General features: G+C 39.0%; 1 protein-coding gene across 1 annotated transcript in view; it reads left to right on the top strand.

Annotated features, from left to right (window-relative positions):
- The window catches only part of THEM4 (thioesterase superfamily member 4), a 43,868-nt gene that overhangs the window by 8,913 nt on the left and 15,809 nt on the right, over positions 1-19,146 (top strand). Inside the window, exons 3-4 of the mRNA XM_059041417.2 lie at positions 17,348-17,504; positions 18,102-18,212. Of these exons, the coding sequence (XP_058897400.1) occupies positions 17,348-17,504; positions 18,102-18,212 (268 nt within the window). The remainder of the gene's footprint in view (positions 1-17,347; positions 17,505-18,101; positions 18,213-19,146) is intronic.

Here is a 19,146-nt window from a genome sequence, read left to right as displayed (position 1 = left end):
AATTGTCTAGGTGAGGGGATCCCATCTAGTAATATCAAGAGTAGCCTGAACAGGACTGAAATTTCTTTCTTCTGAAATAAATTTCCTAAGGGCCATCCAATCAGAGCCTTGGAGTAGAGAAATCCACTAAGGTAATCCAGAAGTACTAGACAAAGGTGATTGGCCACAAACCCAACAATTGGATTGATTTTTAAAACTAGCATAGGATCATGTCCATGATAGAAAACATTTGATTTATATGCAGAGGTCTGAGAAGTCAAGAAAACTTTATAAATGATAATACAAATCAGGGTCAGCATCTTGGGTAAGCTGTCTGCTTCTGATGTTGTCTTCTTTTCATCCTGGTGTGAGTGTAGTTTCCTCTGTTTGAGCGGTGTTTTGAGGTGAGTTTGAGGTCAGCAGTCCTCTCTATAGAACAGTCCGGTGCAGCAGCCCTTTTTAAGTGGGAAATATGAATCCAAGAGTGTATCCCTTTATTTTTGCTGCACATGAGCTAGTTAAGGGTACCTGGTGAGGGCCTTTCCATCTGGATTGTAGTGAGTCCTTTAAATGATGTCTTTTCCAACATACATAGTCCCCTGGTTGCAGGTCGTGGGGCAAATGATCTTCATCCAAAGATAGATTACTGAGATAAGCTTCAAAAACAAACTTAGAGTGTGCTTTTAATAATACAATTTAACTTTATATAAATATAACATAACGACAAGGAACTATCCTGGAAGTGAGTTTCAGTAAATACAGACCTCCATTAACAAAACTGGGATTTAACATCCATTGAAACATCTTTTTATCTCTAAAATTACCCTCATTTCTACCAAATATAACCAAATTAAGACTAATTTGTTTGCAAAATAAATCTGGTCTCAATAAACTCGGCCTGATGATTTATATAACTATAATTAATCGTATAGGCTTTTTGCTTGCCGAAACTTTTATAAGGAGTCTCAGGCTGCACTTTTAAAATACCTCTCAGGGCTAAGAAAGTCACCAAGGGCTTATCACAGATTTCGCCTAAGAGATCTAGGTGAATTCCTCCCTTTTCAAGGTCCCAGAACACCTTGAGTTTTCTGTACCTGTTAGTGAGGTAGCCTTCTTATCTGATAAAGCTACTGGAAACCTTAGAGTTTCCAATGTCTGGAGGGGACACATAGCAAAGACAAATGTTTCAATACTGCTTACAAAGGTATAATTTACCAAATTACTGTAAGTCATAATTAGTTTGAGGGGAAGGTTTTCCTTACACCTGGAAAACACAGATTTAAACCAGTATTTTTTCAGATAGAAACCATAAAATGTATAACCATATTCACCAATTCACTCAGTCCTATGTAACTAATCCTTTTTGTTAACAGCTTTATGAAGCCATCAGGTTTTTCATTAGAATTCTTCAGTTTCTTACCCAGTTCAGCATTATGGTCTGAAAGCCAGAAACTTGTATTTATCCAAAAGTCCTTTCTATAAGTTTTCTTGAAGAGGAAGCATTTCTGCAAAGGCATTAGAGTGAAACCGTAAGTGTCTATAATGACAAAAAACTTAAGGCACGTTTAAAATCTGATTACAATGCAATTAACAAAGAAACTTGGTTACTACTGTGACATACAACACTTTAAGATAATAACTAGAATTATGACTGATAACATTTTACCAAGACATATTAGAATTTTAGGAACTCCATATAATTTCTAGGATATCTTTATTAGTAACATTTACCATACAATATAACCTAAGAAGATTTATTACTCATTTGACATTACTTCCCATGTAATTTAACATACCAAATGAATCTAATTAGTTTAACATCTCTCTTTGGGATGTATCAGGGGCCCGTTGAAGCATCCCAGAGTTAGCTGGGGGTCAAAAGGATGTCATTAAAATTTGATTTATTAAGTTTGGTCAAAAAATATCAAAAAAGATTTAGAACAGTCAGATAGGATCACAAGTCACTGTGAAACAATAGTTTTTCACTTAGCCCAAGTAACAATAAAAGATTCCAAAGGCAAAATACAGAACAGATCACTTAAAAAGTAAAGAAACTTGAAATCTGTTTTCAAAGGCATTTCAACATTATCAGAAATCTTGCCCTCTTGAAAGAGAAAAACCAAATTCAAGTTTTGCACCCGCTTACTTTTGAAATTCGTTTACAGAACTTCCCTGGTGTGCAGTGGTTAAGAATCCTCCTGCCAATGCAGGGGACATGGGTTCGAGCCCTGGTCTGGGAAGATCCCACATGCCTCAGAGCAACTAAGCCCATGTGCCACAACTACTGAGCCTGCGCTCTAGAGCCCGCGAGCCACAACTACTGAGCCCACATGCCTAGAGCTCCCATGCTCCGCAACAAGAGAAGCCACCACAATGAGAAGCCTGCACACCACAACAAAGAGTAGCCCCACCCACTGGAACTAGAGAAAGCCCACGCACAGCAACAAAGACCCAACACGGCCAAAAATAAATAAATAACATTCATTTACTCAATTAAATTTATTTTAACCTTAGTCAATCCAGACCATGCACAAAACTCTTTTCTCAGGGTCCCCTTTCCACAAACCTTTTTATGACTTTCTGTATCCATCACTTTATTTCCCATTCAGAAACAGCCAGCTATAAGTCAGACTTACTTCCTTTTCCCTTAATAAAATGCAATTCCATTCCTCATGACTTCTTTACTGGAAACATACATCCTTCTTTCCTACTGTATACTGAAATGTTTCCTTTATTATTTCTGTCAGCTTTAGTTACATGTTTCAATTAGAATCCTCAGCTCTTAAAACCTTAATTTCTTGGGAAAACTAAGAAGTAAGCAATTATGAACTGTCCTTTACATTAGCATTCTGTAGATTCGTGAACATAAATACCAGTGATATTTTCTAAAAACATTTGCTTTCTTTAGAGAATGTGGTACCAAACATATTCATTTATAATCCTAAATACCTTTTGTTTTTCTGTTAAAGGAAGCCAGTGTTCAGTAATTAATGTTTCAGTATCTTATTTTATTTGGGAATGACCTAGCTATTCAGTAAGCTCCCATCACTTAACTTAATTTAGCACAACTCTACAATTTCAAGTTACCAGAATCTGGAGAGACTATTTTAGATAGACATTCTTAAAGCATAATTATTCTTAATAGAGTTTATCTAAAAGCTCCTATCTCATTTACATTTTCTTTCCTTAAAAGTTTCTTCACATCAAGTTACTTTCCCTGGTGACATATTTGTAACAGATATAACAAGATTTTATTTAGCTTATATTACACCTAGGTACAATAAAAATATTATACTTAATGCTGATGACTCTAAAAACATGTCTGTATTAATTAGATCAACAAACTTAAAACATTAATACCAGATATTAATTTAATACTGAATATTTCCCAGTTCACATGAACCTGAAATTCATTTAGCTTAATTTCTCTTATATTTAGAATTGTTTGATTTGTGCTTACTTTTTTTTTAAAATTTAATTTTATTTTTTTTATACAGCAGGTTCTTATTAATTATCCATTTTATACATATTAGGGTATATATGTCAATCCCAATCTCCGAGTTCATGCCACCACCACCTCCCCACCCCCGCCACTCTTCCCCCTTGGTGTCCATATGTTTGTTCTCTACATCTGTGTCTCAATTTCTGCTCTGCAAACCAGTTCATCTGTACCATTTTTCTAGGTTCCACGTATATGCGTTAATATATGATATTTATTTTTCTATTTCTGACTTACTTCACTCTGTATGACAGTCTCCAGATCCATCCACATCTCTACAAATAACCCAATTTCATTCCTTTTTATGGCTGAGTAATATTCCATTGTATATATGTACCACATCTTTATCCATTTGTCTGTCAGTGGGCATTTAGGTTGCTTCCATGTCCTGGCTATTGTAAATAATGCTACAATGAACGTTGGGGTGCATGTGTCTTTTTGAATTACGGTTTTCTCTGGGTATATGCCCAGTAGTGGGATTGCTGGGTCATATGATAATTTTCTTTTTAGTTTTTTAAGGAACCTCCATACTGTTCTCCATAGTGGCTGTATCAATTTACATTCCCACCAATGGTGCAAGAGGGTTCCCTTTTCTCCACACCCTCTCCAGCATTTGTCGTTTGTAGATTTTCTGATGATGCCCATTCTAACTGGTGTGAGGTGATACCTCATTGTAGTTTGGATTTGCATTTCTCTAATAATTAGTGATGTTGAGCAGCTTTTCATGTACTTCTTGGCCATCTGTATGTCTTCTTTGGAGAAATGTCTGTTTAGGTCTTCTGCCCATTTCTCGATTGGGTTGTTTTTTTAATATTGAGCTGCATGAGCTGTTTATATATTCTGGAGATTAATCCTTTGTCTGTTGATTTGTTTGCAAATATTTCTCCCATTCTGAGGGTTGTCTTTTCATCTTGTTTGTAGTTTCCTTTGCTGCGAAAAAACTTTTAAGTTTCATTAGGTCCCATTTGTTTATTTGTGTTTTTATTTCCATTATTCCAGGAGGTGGATCAAAAAAGATCTTGCTGTGATTTATGTCAAAGTCTTCTTCCTATGCTTTCCTCTAAGAGTTTTATAGTGTCTGATCTTACATTTAGGTCTTTAATCCATTTTGAGTTTACTTCTGTGTATGGTGTTAGGGAGTGTTCTAATTTCATTCTTTTACATGTAGCTGTCCAGTTTTCCCAGCACCACTTATTGAAGAGGCTGTCTTTTCTCCATTGTATATCCTTGCCTCCTTTGTCATAGGTTAGTTGACCTTAGGTGCGTGGGTTTATCTCTGGGCTTTCTATCCTGTTCTATTGATCTTCTTTCCGTTTTTGTGCCAGTACCATATTGTCTTGATTACTATAGCTTTGTAGTATAGTCTGTAGTCAGGGAGTCTGATTCCTCCAGCTCTGTTTTTTTCCCTCAAGACTGCTTTGGCCACTCGGGGTCTTTTGTGTCTCCATACAAATTTTAAGATTTTTTTGTTCTAGTTCTCTAAAAGCTGCCATTGGTAGTTTGATAGGGATTGCATTGAATCTGCAGATTGCTTTGGGTAGTATAGTCATTTTCACAATATTGATTCTTCCAATCCAAGAACATGGTGTATCTCTCCATCTGTTTGTATCATCTTTAATTTCTTTCATCAGTGTCTTATAATTTTCTGCATACAGGTCTTTTGTCTCCCTTGGTAGGTTTATTCCTAGGTATTTTATTCTTTTTGTTGCAGTGGTAAATGGGAGTGTTTCCTTAATTTCTCTTTCAGATTTTCCATCTTTAGTGTATAGGAATGCAAGACATTTCTGTGCATTAATTTTGTATCCTGCAACTTTACCAAATTCATTGATTACCTCTAGTAGCTTTCTGGTGGCATCTTTAGGATTCTCTATGTATAGTATCAGGTCATCTGCAAACAGTGACAGTTTTACTTCTTCTTTTCCAGTTTGTATTCCTTTTATTTCTTTTTCTTTTCTGATTGCCGTGGCTAGGACTTCCAAAACTATGTTGAATAATAGTGGTGAGAGTGGACATCCTTGTCTTGTTTCTGATCTTAGAGGAAATGCTTTCAGTTTTTCACCATTGAGAATGATGTTTGCTGTGGGTTTGTCATATATGGCCTTTATTATATTGAGGGAAGTTCCCTCTATGCCCACTTTCTGGAGAGTTTTTTCGTAAATGGGTGTTGAATTTTGTCAAAAGTTTTTTCTGTATCTATTGAGATGATCATATGGTTTTTATTCTTCAGTTTGTTAATATGATGTATCACATTGATTTGCATATATTGAAGAATTCTTCCATCCCTGGGATAAATCCCACTTGATCATGGTGTATGATCCTTTTAATGTGTTGATTCTGTTTGCTACTATTTTGTTGAGGATTTTGGCATCTATATTCATGAGAGATATTGGTCTGTAATTTTCTTTTTTTGTAGTATCTTTGTCTGGTTTTGGTATCAGGGTGATGGTGGCCTCATAGAATGAGTTTAGGAGTGTTCCTTCCTCTGCAGTTTTTTGGAAGACTTTGAGAAGGATTGTTAGCTCTTCTCTAAATGTTTGATAAAATTCATCTGTGAAGCCATCTGGTCCTGGACTTCTTTTTGTTGGAAGATTTTTAATCACAGTTTCAATTTCATTACTTGTGATTGGTCTGTTCATATTTTCTATTTCTTCCTGGTTCAGTCTTGGAAGGTTATACCTTTGTAAGAATTTGTCCATTTCTTCCAGGTTGTCCACTTTATTTGCATAGAGTTGCTTGTAGTAGTATCTTAGGATGCTTTGTATTTCTGCGGTGTCTGTTGTAACTTCTCCTTTTTCATTTCTAATTTTATGGATTTGAGTCCTCTCCCTCTTTTTCTTGATGAGTCTGGCTAATGGTTTATCAATTTTGTTTATCTTCTCAAAGAACCAACATTTAGTTTTATTGATCTTTGCTCTTGTTTTCTTTGTTTCTGTTTCATTTATTTCTGCTCTGATCTTTATGATTTCTTTCCTTATACTAACTTTGGGTATTGTTTGTTCTTCTTTCTGTAATTCTTTTAGGTGTAAGATTAGATTGTTTATTTGAGATGTTTATTGTTTCTTGAGGTAGGATTGTATTGTTATAAACTTCCCTCTTAGAACTGCTTTTGCTGCATCCCATAGGTTTTGGATCATCGTGTTTTCATTGTCATTTGTCTCTAGATATTTTTGATTTCCTCTTTGATTTCTTCAGTGATCTCTTGGTTATTTAGTAATGTATTGTTTAGCCTCCATGTGTTTGTGTTTTTTATGTTTTTTTCCCCTGTAATTGATTTCTAATCTCATAGCGCTGTGGTCAGAAAAGATGCTTGATATGATTCAGTTTTCTTCAATTTACTGAGGCTTGATTTGTGACCTAAGATGTGATCTATCCTGGAGAATGTTCCATGCGCACTTCAGAAGAAAGTGTAATCTGCTGGTTTTGGATGGAAGTCCTATAAATATCAATTAAATCTATCTGGTCCATTGTGTCATTTAAAGCTTGTGTTTCCTTATTAATTTTCTGTCTGGAAGATCTGTCCATTGATGTAAATGAGGTGTTAAAGTCCCCCACTATTACTGTGTTATTGTCGATTTACTCTTTTAGAGCTGTTAGCAGTTGCCTTATGTATTGAGGTGCTCCTATGTTGGGTGCATATATATTTATAATTGTTATATCATCTTCTTCTGTTGATCCCTTGATCATTATGTAGTGTCCTTCCTTGCCTCTTGTAACATTCTTTATTTTAAAGTCTATTTTACCTGATATGAGTATTGCTACTCCAGCTTTCTTTTGATTTCCATTTGCATGGAATATCTTTTTCCATCCCCTCACTTTCAGTCTGTATGTGTCCCTAAGTCTGAAGTGGGTCTCTTATAGACAGCATATATATGGGTCCTGTTTTTGTATCCATTCAGCGAGCCTGTGTCTTTTGGTTGGAGCCTTTAATCCATTCACATTTAAGGTAATTATCGATATGTATGTTCCTATGACCATTTTCTTAATTGTCTTGGATTTGTTTTTGTGGGTCCTTTTCTTTTTCTTTTCTTTTCTTTTTTTTTTTTTTTGTGGTACGCGGGCCTCTCACTGTTGTGGCCTCTCCCGTTGCGGAGCACAGGCTCCGGACGCGCAGGCTCAGCGGCCATGGCTCACGGGCCCAGCCGCTCCGCGGCATGTGGGATCCTCCCGGACCGGGGCACAAACCCGTGTCCCCTGCATCGGCAGGTGGATTCTCAACCACTGCGCCACCAGTGAAGCCCTGTGGGTCCTTTTCTTTTCTTGTGTTTCCCACTAAGAGAAATTCCTTTAGCATTTGTTGTAGAGCTGGTTTTGTGGTGCTGAATTCTTTTAGCCTTTGCTTGTCTGTAAAGCTTTTGATTTCTCCATCAAATCTGAATGAGATCCTTGCCAGGTAGAGTAATCTTGGTTCTTCCCTTTCATCACTTTAAATATTCATGCCACTCCCTTCTGGCTTGTAGAGTTTCTGCTGATAAATCAGATGTTAACCTTATGGGAGTTCCCTTGTATGTTATTTGTCGTTTTTCCCTTGCTGCTTTCAATAATTTTTCTTTGTTCTTAATTTTTGCCAATTTGATTACTATGTGTCTTGGCATGTTTCTCCTTGGATTTATCCTGTATGGGACTCTCTGCGCTTCCTGGACTTGTGTAGCTATTTCCTTTCCCATGTGAGGGAAGTTTTTGACTATTATCTGTTCAAATATTTTCTTTGGTCCTTTCTTTCTCTCTTTTCCTTCTGGGACCCCTATAATGTGAATGTTGTTGCGTTTAATGTTGTCCCAGAGATCTCTTAGGCTGTCTTCATTTCTTTTCATTCTTTTTTCTTTATTCTGTTCTGCATCAGTGAATTCCACCATTCTGTCTTCCAGGTCACTTATCTGTTCTTCTGCCTCAGTTATTCTGCTATTGATTCCTTCTAGTGTAGTTTTCATTTCAGTTATTGTATTGTTTATCTCTGTTCGTTTGTTCTTTAATTCTTCTAGGTCTTTGTCAAACATTTCTTGCGTCTTCTTGATCTTTGCCTCCATTCTTTTTCCAAGGTCCTGGATCATCTTCACTATCATTATTCTGAATTCTTTTTCTGGAAGGTTGCCTATCTCTGCTTCATTTAGTTGGTTTTTTGGGGTTTTATCTTGTTCCTTCATCTGGTATATAGCCCTCTGCCTTTTCATCTTGTCTATCTTTCTGTGAATGTCAGTGCTTACTTTTTTTAAGCCAATTAAATAGAGGTCATTTACAAATTAACCTCAGCAGCATTATCCAAAGAGACACACATACTGAGACATACATATATCTAGACAGACACAAGAGCTCTATATAGCTTCATTTTGTTAACTTAGTCATGAATCAGATATCAAAATATAAAACTCACTAGTTTATAACTAACAGTTGGAATAAGAAAGAATTTTAAAGGCTTTGTTCCCTGTTATTTTCCTCAGACTCAGGACTTAGAGATGGTCTATTTAAGATAGTTGTTCCTGAGAGCCCTAGTTTCAAGGCACAGGGAGAGAAAATCAAGTTCTCCTAGTAGGACGTGTTCCTCAGGGTCAGAATTCTGAAGAGATGTGTTTCTGATTTGGGTTTTTTTTTTTTTTCCTTCAAGCTAGCTTTCTCTACTAGTTGGGAATTAAATGGGGGTTGGTTAACCTTTGACTGGCATTGTGTACTTAACTGGCACAATTGAAGGTTCATAATTTTCATAGATACCCCCTTCTCTTTCTTTTTAATGGTTTTGAAAAGTTGGTCTGATATAGTTTCAAGTAATTAATTGTTGGTTTCCTGAAAAGAAGTTACTGTATCATTTCCTCTTTTAGAAGCTTCTAGATACCAAACAAAGTAAGCATTCCATTCAGTCTGTTTGATCTCATGGCTGGCTTTTTTCTAACTGTGTGCAAAAATATTAATTTTGGAATATCAAAAGAACCCCAATTTGGTCATTTTAGGTTGAGATTTCCTTTGGTATATTTCCCCAATTAAGTAGGTACTTGCAAATATGAGTTTTGTACATACATAAACCTGCCTGGAGTGTTAGTCAGAGGCTGGCTTTCTGATGCCCCTTGTTTCTGTGCTTGAGAGGCTCTATCTCCCATTTTAAGTTGGATTCGTCAGGGATAAAATTTACTAGTGAAATTGTGTGGTGGGCCAGTGTGCTGCTTGTGAGCTTAGCTCCTCTAGGCATCACCCCAGAGTTGTTTCAGCCCCCTTACATGTCTCAGTTTCTCCCTTCAGTGGTCTAATGCCACCACGGGTGCTCTGATCACTGAATGGCCAATTCTTATGCATGCCCCTGGATGAGGAAGCCTTTTAATTAATGAGTAAGTTTCCCTATGGGATCACTGCATGGCATGAGGACTCTGCCTCCACCACTCCCGTAAATTTCTCAGTCGCCTGAGAAAGCCAGAACAGGCCGAGAGGAGTCTTGTGCCCTTTCTTCGGAGCAAAGCTCTCTTGTAACATCTTCACTTTTATCTTGACAAATTCTATGAAGGCAGCTGAACTGAGGAAAAGCATCAGATCAGCCTCTTACCTAACCACTCAGTGCAGACCACTCAGTCTCCTACAACTGAGCAAACCCTGGTATCTTTCAACCATCTCCCCCTCCACAGTATCTTTCACCTGGGTGGGTATTCCGTGGTATCTTTCAACCGAGCCTCCCCCAGTATCTTTCAACTGGGTGGATATTAGCCTGGTATCTTTTAACCAGGGCCCACCCTGTATCTTTCAACTGGGAGGAGGCAGGTACCTGCTACTCTGCAAATAAAACTCAGGATCATCAACCAATATGGGAGATCTGAGAACCAGGAGAGACTTACCCAAATTCATCTGGACTCTCCAAGGAGGTGGATGGGTGCAAGGGGCCTCTGCTGGTACCAAGGCTCCAGTTCCTCGTAGAGTTTAGGCGAAGGAGAGAGAAGGAGAGAAGTCCGCTCTAGGTCCCTTCATGGTCACCATAAAACTGTCAACCTGAAAAAAAAAAGCACAACGTGAGAGTTGCGAGTTAAGTTTTATTTTGGGCAAAATGAGGACTGCAGTCCAGGAGACAGCATTTCAGATAGCTCTGAAAAACTGCTCCAAAGAGGCAGGGGAGGAAGGTCAGTATATATGTGATTTTGGTGGAGGAGGAATGCATGCAATCGAGCGAGTCTCTAGGGAAGGTTACTGCTAGTCACAAGGAGCAGACGTCACCGTGAAGGATTTTAGTGCTTTTCTAGATATGAGGAGATACAAGAATTGGGCTCATAAAATTGGCTCCTGAAAATATCTAACTATCTGAAGACCTTTTCTGCCAGTTTTTCCCAGAGCACAGGATGCCTCGTTTCTGCTCTCCACACTGAACTCCTTTCAGGGGGTGTCGAAAATCAGCAGCTGTGGCAGCATATGATTTAATCCTTGTAGAGGTAGACGGCAAGTGCCAATGGAAAATATAAATTCATAGCTGACATTTCATAAGGGCAGAGATTTTTGTATGTTTTATTCCTCACTGTATCTCCAGTGCTTAGAACAGTACCTGATACATAGTAAGTGCCTTATACATATTTGTAGGACGAAGAAAGATAAGAAGGAAGGAAAGAAACACACACCAGTGAACCTGCTTAAGATGCTCTACTTGGTTTTTTTTTTTCACCTAAAATCTCTTCCCTCCTGTAGTGAACACTCTAGTGATGAGAGACAAACTACTAAAAATCGAAAACAAAGTAGGTCTGATGGTGATACATGTTGTGAAGAAAATAAATGCACTTTAATAACAACAAAAAAAGGCGATCCCTCATATAGGAATTGGGAGGAACAGTGGACTGCCTTCTTTTCTGCCCATTGCTTTCTTTGAAAAAGAAAAAAGGGGGCTTCCCTGGTGGCGCAGTGGTTGAGAGTCCGCCTGCCGATGCAGGGGACACGGGTTCGTGCCCCGGTCCGGGAAGATCCCACATGCCGCGGAGCGGTTGGGCCCGTGAGCCATGGCTGCTGAGCCTGCGCGTCCGGAGCCTGTGCTCCGCAACGGGAGAGGCCCGCGTACCGCAAAGAAAAAAAAAGAAAAACCAGAAGTTTATTAGCACATATACCTCATGTATACCTGGGAGATGCCCAGGGAAAAGTGAGTAACTCCCCAAGGTAGCCTAAGCCACCAGTTTATTTTTGGTTATTAATTTGCACATATACCTCATGTATACCTGGGAGATGCCCAGGGAAAAGTGAGTAACTCCCCAAGGTAGTCTAAGCCACCAGTTTATTTTTGGTTATTAATTAATTTATTTATTTACTTTTGGTTGCGTTGTGTCTTTGTTGCTGCGCGCAGGCTTTCTCTAGTTGCGGCGAGCAGGGGCTATGCTTCGTTGCAGTGCATGGGCTTCTCATTGCGGTGGCTTCCTTGTTGTGGAGCACAGGCTCTAGGCACACAGGCATCAGTAGTTGTGGCATGCAAGCTCTGTAGTTGTGGCTCACGGACTCTAGAGAGCACAGGCTCAGTAGTTGTGGCTTGCAGGCTTAGTTGCTCCGTGGCATGTGGGTTCTTCCCAGACCAGGGTTCAAACCTGTGTCCTCTGCACAGGCAGGTGGATTCTTAACCACTGTGCCACGAGAGAAGTCCTAAACCACCAGTTTAAATACCATTTTCAGCTAAAGACAAAAGGAGGGTGTTGGGGGTAGGGGGCGTTGTGAGGAGATTACCAGGAAAAGATGTAAATTGCTGATTTCTCCATTGAAAAGATTCTCTTGTGATTTAGAGTTGTTCTTCTCTTCCTGGTACTGAGAGGAAGACACCCTTACAAATGGAGATTTCCTTTATAAATGTAAATTTTCCTTGTAAAAGGTTAACCTCAGTTGTTTTGGAATAGAAAATGGGTTGGGAGCTACAACTATAGTCTTAACCTTTCTCTGTCTTCTCTTGCTTTCTGTTTGAAACCTTACAGCCAGTCATCTGGACTTAATTTGAACCCCTCCAATCATGGAGTACTAGGGACTGGGGTGCTTTTTGCATTTTGGACAGCTCTAACTGTATTGAGCTATAATCTCTCTTGTACTTTCATCCATTCAGTTAGTTCTACCATCTAGGAACACACAGAATAAGTATAATCCTTTCATTTGGCATCATTTTATATGGATTAGAATATATCAATATATATTGGAATTTAGGAATCAGATCTATGTATCTCAGTCCTGTGTACCTGCCAATTCTCATTGCCAGGCCAATCTTCTCTGTTGTTTTCTGGCTTTTTTCCCAGAGGGTATTTCAGTCTCCTTCACATTCCTAGTTGCTTTTCCCAGTACATGTTCCAGTTTCTCAGATCCTTAGTATATGCTTCACAGAACTAAGATTGAAACTCAAATTATGGTCTTTCCACGCAGAGTAAACATTAGCACTAAGTAGGTAGCCACGTCACACTGTTGACTGACAGTCAGCTAACACCCTGTGTTTTTCATTTGAATTATTTGTCTCCCCTCTTCTGCAGCTATGTGGCTGACTTACTGAGCCTAACTTTCTATATATACCTAATATATATATACATTCTTCATTTTTAGAGTCAGCCTGTAAAGACCTTTTTACTTTCTTATTTGCAACATCCCTTATATATTCATTCAACAACTATCTGTTGAGTATCTGTGCTGTGCAAAGTGTTGTATTCCTGAAACAAGCCTGAGTACATAGATAGGATTCCTGACTGCATGAAGCTTATACAGATATTTCTTATTTTACTCATTGTCTTTTAATCATCTAAACATACCTTTAGTAGGTGTTTGGGGATTGTGATGTTTGGAGAGTTTTTTCTTTGTTTTTTTCCTTTTGGCCACGCCACGCAGCTTGCGGAATCTTAGTTCCGTGACCTGGGATGGAACGCATGCCCCCTGCATTGGGAGCACAGAGCCCTAACCACTGGACCACCAGGGAACTCCCATGATGTTTTTTTTTTAATGACCTCAAGTAGGCCCTTAACACTGCCTGACAATCATATTTCATTTTTACCTCATCTACTCACTCTCCTGCTCTCCTAGATGACTATTTCCTACCTTCTTTTTCTCAAGCCTCACTCTCAGCTGATCTTGCCTCCTGTTTCAAAGAAAATAAAAGCAATCAGAAGAGAATTTCCAAGTACCCTCTTCCCTGCGTCTGTGCCTGATGTTCTGCTTTTTCCTGTTATGAATGAACTGACCATACTCTTACGAGAGGCCAAGCCTTCTATTGGTGTACTGTGTTCTATCCCTTTGGCCTACTTAAGGATATCCTTCTCTGCTAGATCTTTCTCATCAGTGTACAGACATGCCACAACTGGGTTTCTCTCTTCCTGGTCTCTCTTAAACCTCTCCAAGCAGACTTTCACTCCCACCACTCCATCAGAACTACTGTCACCAATGACCTTCATGTTGCTAACCAATGACCTTGCTCAGCTTTTGGCACAGCTGATAACTCCTTTCTCCTTGAACTTGGCTTCCATGACACCACAGTCTTCTACTTCACTGGTTGTTCCTTTTTAGTTTCTTTTGCCAGTTCCTCCTTGTCCTCAAACTTAATGTTAGGGTTCCCCATGTCTCAATCCTTAGTACTCCTTGCTTCACTAAACTCTGTTGGTAATCTCATTCAGTCACATGGCTTTAGAGGCCATCCAAAAGCTGACAACTTAACTAATTTCATGGTTGAAATATAGTGAGTGGGTTCAAATTCTGGTTCTGCAACTTAAAAGCTGTGTGACCTTGGGCAAGTTACTTTACCTTTTCTTGCCTCAGTTTCCTCATGGTATTTGCTGAATACTTCAATATTTGCTGAAGAAATGAATGAAACAGGGGCTTCCCTGGTAGCTCAGTGGTTGGGAATCCACCTGCTGGTTCAGGGGACGGGTTCAGTCCCTGGTCCAGGAAGGTCCCACATGCCACGGAGCAACTAGACCCTTGCGCCACAACTACTGAAGCTCACGTGCTCTAAGGCCCTCAGACCACAACTACTGAGTCCACGCACCGCAACTACTGAGCCCATGTGCTGCAACTCCTGAAGCCCACGCACCTAGAGCCCATGCTCTGCAACAAGAGAAGCCACCAAAATGAGAAGTCCACGCACCTCAACAAAGAGTAGCCCCTGCTCACCGCAACTAGAGAAAGCCCATGCAGCAATGAAGACCCAACACAGCCAAAGAAATGAATGAAACAAAAATAAAACTACCTTAACCAAGAAAAATGGTAGAGTTCATAAGTTTCTTTATAGAACTACCAATATAGAGAGAAATAAGAATTAACTCTGTTTTACGAATGAAGGGGAAAATTAGTAATTTGTGTTACTAATTCCATTCTAACTATTTATCATATCACAAAATTAATTGAATGTCCTTAACCCAGTGCAATCTAGCTTCTACTCTAATAGCTCTACTGAAATTTCTTCACTTAAGCCACTAGCGACCTAATTGCTGTATTTTGTGGGCATTTTTCAGCCCTGTGCTGGACCTAACTGTTAATCTCATTCTCCTTGAAATGTTTTGTCTCTTGGCTTTCAAAACCTCTGACCAATTTTCCCTTTCTCCTTCTACCCACTCCTTAAATGTCAGTAGTTTCCAGGGTTCAGTTCCCACATGTTTCTGCTCATCCCTTCATCCAACCTAACTATCGTCTCTTGTCGGAAACTCGACCCTCTCAGAAGAGGGAGGAGTTTGAGGTCCTCCTTGCTACCCATACTTGCTTTCAAATTATTATTTCCCCTGCTTCTTAGAAAACCCCCATTCCTTTTGAGGTTTATACCATCTCACTTTTTCCGACTTTATCACCCTCAACTTTCCCTTCTTGTAGCTGTCATCTACCAACCTCTCCCTATATGTTGAGTATTTCAGCACCTGGTTAACTGTTTTCCTCTCTACCCAACTCTATTCACCATTCTCAACAACCCACCATCCACACCATGGCTCCTCAGTTTATTTACCTTCTCATCACCTATGACCTTTCTTTTGCATGGCCCCAGCAATGCATTCCTGAAGACAATCTTGAGCCTTATCTTCAGAAAGTGCACAACCTCCAAATCCACACATTTAGACATCCTTTTTCTGACCACAACCTTTTTCCTTCCAGCTTACTTGTTCAAAGCCCCCACAGAAAAAATTCTTTGGCCTCATTAAGACCTTCAGTTCATTGAGTCCTCTACTTTCTCATTGTCCCCATCGCCCTCTTTTGTCTGAACTTCTATAGCTTACTTATCTAGGAAAACCCTGGCCCTGGATGAATCTAAACATCTGCCATCTCTTATTTGCACAGGCCCTCACGTAGCTGAACATAGCTGGAGAAAATCACCTCACCAAGCAGAAAAGTTTGGTGATTGTGATTTTATAGTGTTTCAGTGATCTTCTCACTCATCTTTCTTATCCCCTTCCTTTCGTCCAGCTAGCAGAGTGATTCAAAATTCAAATCTGATCATGTTACTCCTCTGCTACCTTCAGTGTTATCCCATGTCTTAAAAGATCAGTTCCTCTCAGATTTTAACATGAATATGAAGCACCTGGTCATCTTGCTAAAATGTAGGTTCAGCTTCAGTAGGTCAGGGGTAGAGCCCAATATTCTGCATTTCTAACAGACTTCCCTACCATCTTTATTTTTCCCATTTTTATGAGGTAACCTCAAGGTTTAGTAATCTAAACCAGAAATTTTGAACTCCTAACTAAAAAATTAGAAGAGTTTGATGCCTATCTTATCTTGAAGTCCCAGAGTGTTAGAGTTGGAACAGATCTTAGAGGTCATTTAGGTTTTATCTCCTCACTGTATGGCTAAAGTATGGTGAAGGGAGCAAGTTCTAGGCCAAAGCTAAGTCATGAAAAATTTCCCAACTTCCAGGACAAGGTTCTTTTCTACTGTACCATGAGACTGATTCTCAATTTTAAGTTTCTTTGTCTGGCCCTCCAAATCATTCAGTTTCTCAACCACTGCTAGAGCGCATATAGTGTGTGCCTATCTGCCAGTTGTTGAGCACACAAAGTCCAAGAGACAGGGTGCCTGCCCCCAGATGCTCCAGGCCTAAATAATATCCTCCCTTGTCCTCCCCACTTCTCCCAGGTCTTCTCATCTCATATCCTTTTCCAAGTTTGTAAATGTAATTTTGGTATCAATAAAAGAATCAGCATTATACATGGCAAACCATGATAAGCTGTGAAAGAAAGCTAAGAGTTTGGGGAATTAAATCTTAAAATGGGTATGGCAGGACAAACATGCCCTTCCCTCAGCAGTAGCTTTCAGTCTTTATTTTGAAGTTACCTACATTTTGAATCACAACCCAGAACACACCACTTGTGCACAGTTGTATAATTGAAAAAACATATCTAAATGAGCACACTAGTACTTATCCAGGATATATGTGAAGCATTCAGTTTCTTTTTAAAGTCTGCCTACAACCCACTAATTTGATTTCATGAACCCTAATGGTTCTAACCCTGAGTTGGAGACTCAGGAGTCATAATCACATTGAATATTGGGCTGACCTGCCTCTGTTTCTGATTCAATATGATAAATATCTTCTGCTCAGGCTAAACTCATGTCTGCAAGGAAAACCTCTCTACTGTTACATTACTCACTTTCTTTAAATCTCATTTAAATCACACTTATTCTAAGAAGGTTTCTGTCTATACCTTACTATTTTATTCCATATACCCTTTGTATTTATGTACTATATTTTCTGATTGCCATGTGTTAGTACCATTTATTTTTACTATGTTCCCAGTTAGACTAATTCCACTTGAGCAAAGATCCTGTATTCTGTTTCTTTGGGACCCTCCCAGCCCCTTCAGTTTTGCACCTGGTTGGCATTTTAATCAATCATCCATTGACCTGTGATTCTTGCAGGATACAGATATTTGTCTCTGTCATGGTATTTTTCTCATACCTGTTTCTCATGTGCCTATCCACTTCATTTACTTACAGACTCAAAGCTTGTGAAAGAACAACTGTCACAGGCCCAACTCTTCACTAGAGGCTATGAGGATGGCCTGGGCTTTGAATATGTGATGTTCTATAATGATGATGAGAAAAGGACAGTTTGCTTGTTTCAAGGAGGTCCTTATCTGCAAGGGGTACCCGGGTAAGAATGATAGCTTAGAAATGTGGATCTAAGAGGTTGTTATCTTATAGTATCACCCTGTATCCATGGACTACAATGAAGACATTAAAGTGGTAATGTAGATTTATATTTATTGACATGGATAGATGTTTACTGTAATTTATTAAATGACAAACGTATAGGACATAGGACAAAAGAGTATAATTTTAGAGAGTATCATTAACATGTTAATATTGGTTTGTCATTAGATAGCCTTATAATTTTTTATTTCTTTTTCTTTTTCTTCTGTTTATCTGCATTTCCTAAATTTTTAATCAATGATGTGTATAGTTAGTTTAATAAAAACATAATATAAATTTTCTAAATTGGATTTTAGCTTTTTGCTTGCTTGTGACCTGGTTATCATTAGGTTCTGGCTTTGTTACAAATACTATACAGTGTTATGCTATGAACAAAATGAAGGTGAGAACGTGGATATAATTTGACATTCAGTACATTGAACATGAATTAAGTGGAACTTTCAGAAGTGCATTACATGGGAGGTTTGGATAATTTTTCTTTCTTAAGGGGCTGTTTTCAGAACTTGTGAACACATTCCTCTTTTCCTCTTGTAACTAGATTCCTTCATGGAGGTGCCATTGCAACAATGATTGATGCTACTGTTGGTATGTGTGCAGCTATACCTGGGGGAATTGTCATGACTGCCAATCTCAACATCAATTTTAAAAGGTAAAGTCATGGGTATTCTTTACTTCTTAGGTGTCATAAGTCAGGTTCCCCAGCAGCAGACCCTGAGAAAAGGATTTCTATGCAAGAATGGAAGTACTCCTAGAGGAAACTAGCTAGGGTGTAGAAGGACAGGGAAGGGGAAGAAGGCACCCAAGGTTAGGCTCTCAGTCCTGCAAAGGGTAGCTTCAGCCTGATCATGTAAGGAACTCTGAAGTGAAATATGTGCCTCAGTATTTCCCCTACCTCAGGCAAGGGAGCTGGAGTCCTCATATTCTCTCACACGTTCGTCATAGGATAAGGGCTATCCTGGGGACTATAAATTCCCAGGTACTTCTTGCTCACTGTGTTTGAGCAAAGCAGGCTCTAAGGAAAATATCCAAAAAACAAAGGTGAAAAAAGGATTGAAGGGGATCTGAGTGAAGCACCAACATCCACTACATAACAAAACATAAGTTTTACATAACTTCACACAAAGAAGTAAAAGGGCAGCAAGAAAAGTTTGGTATCCGTCAAAAACAAAGCTCAGCATGAGCTTATTTAATTCTTCAATTATGCAGCTGTATCTCTATAGTCAAATAGTATGGATACCAGCATAGGCACAGAGAAAGAGAGCAATAGGACAGAGCAGAGTTTAAGAACAGTGTTCAATAGAGATCTCCAAATGAGGTTCTGTGGGTTATTACTTCACACACTAGGAAGCATGTAGGAACATCTCCATTTTATACCCCAGAGAGTTGTATGGCTTATATGGCAGTCATCAGGGAGCCATGCTTCATAGATTATGGGTTTACTTATTGAATACTTTAAGTAATACTTAGCCAGGCATATCCTACTTAGGGCATTCTATAGAAAAGGACTCTTCCCCCTAGCAAATATCATTAGTTTATTTCAGGGGTCATCACAACTTTTTCTATAAATGTTTTATGCTTTGCAG

Source organism: Kogia breviceps, chromosome 1 (assembly GCF_026419965.1).
Source record: "Kogia breviceps isolate mKogBre1 chromosome 1, mKogBre1 haplotype 1, whole genome shotgun sequence".
In the NCBI taxonomy this organism is placed as follows: Eukaryota; Metazoa; Chordata; class Mammalia; order Artiodactyla; family Physeteridae; genus Kogia; species Kogia breviceps.
This window is presented reverse-complemented; position numbering and strand designations above follow the sequence as displayed.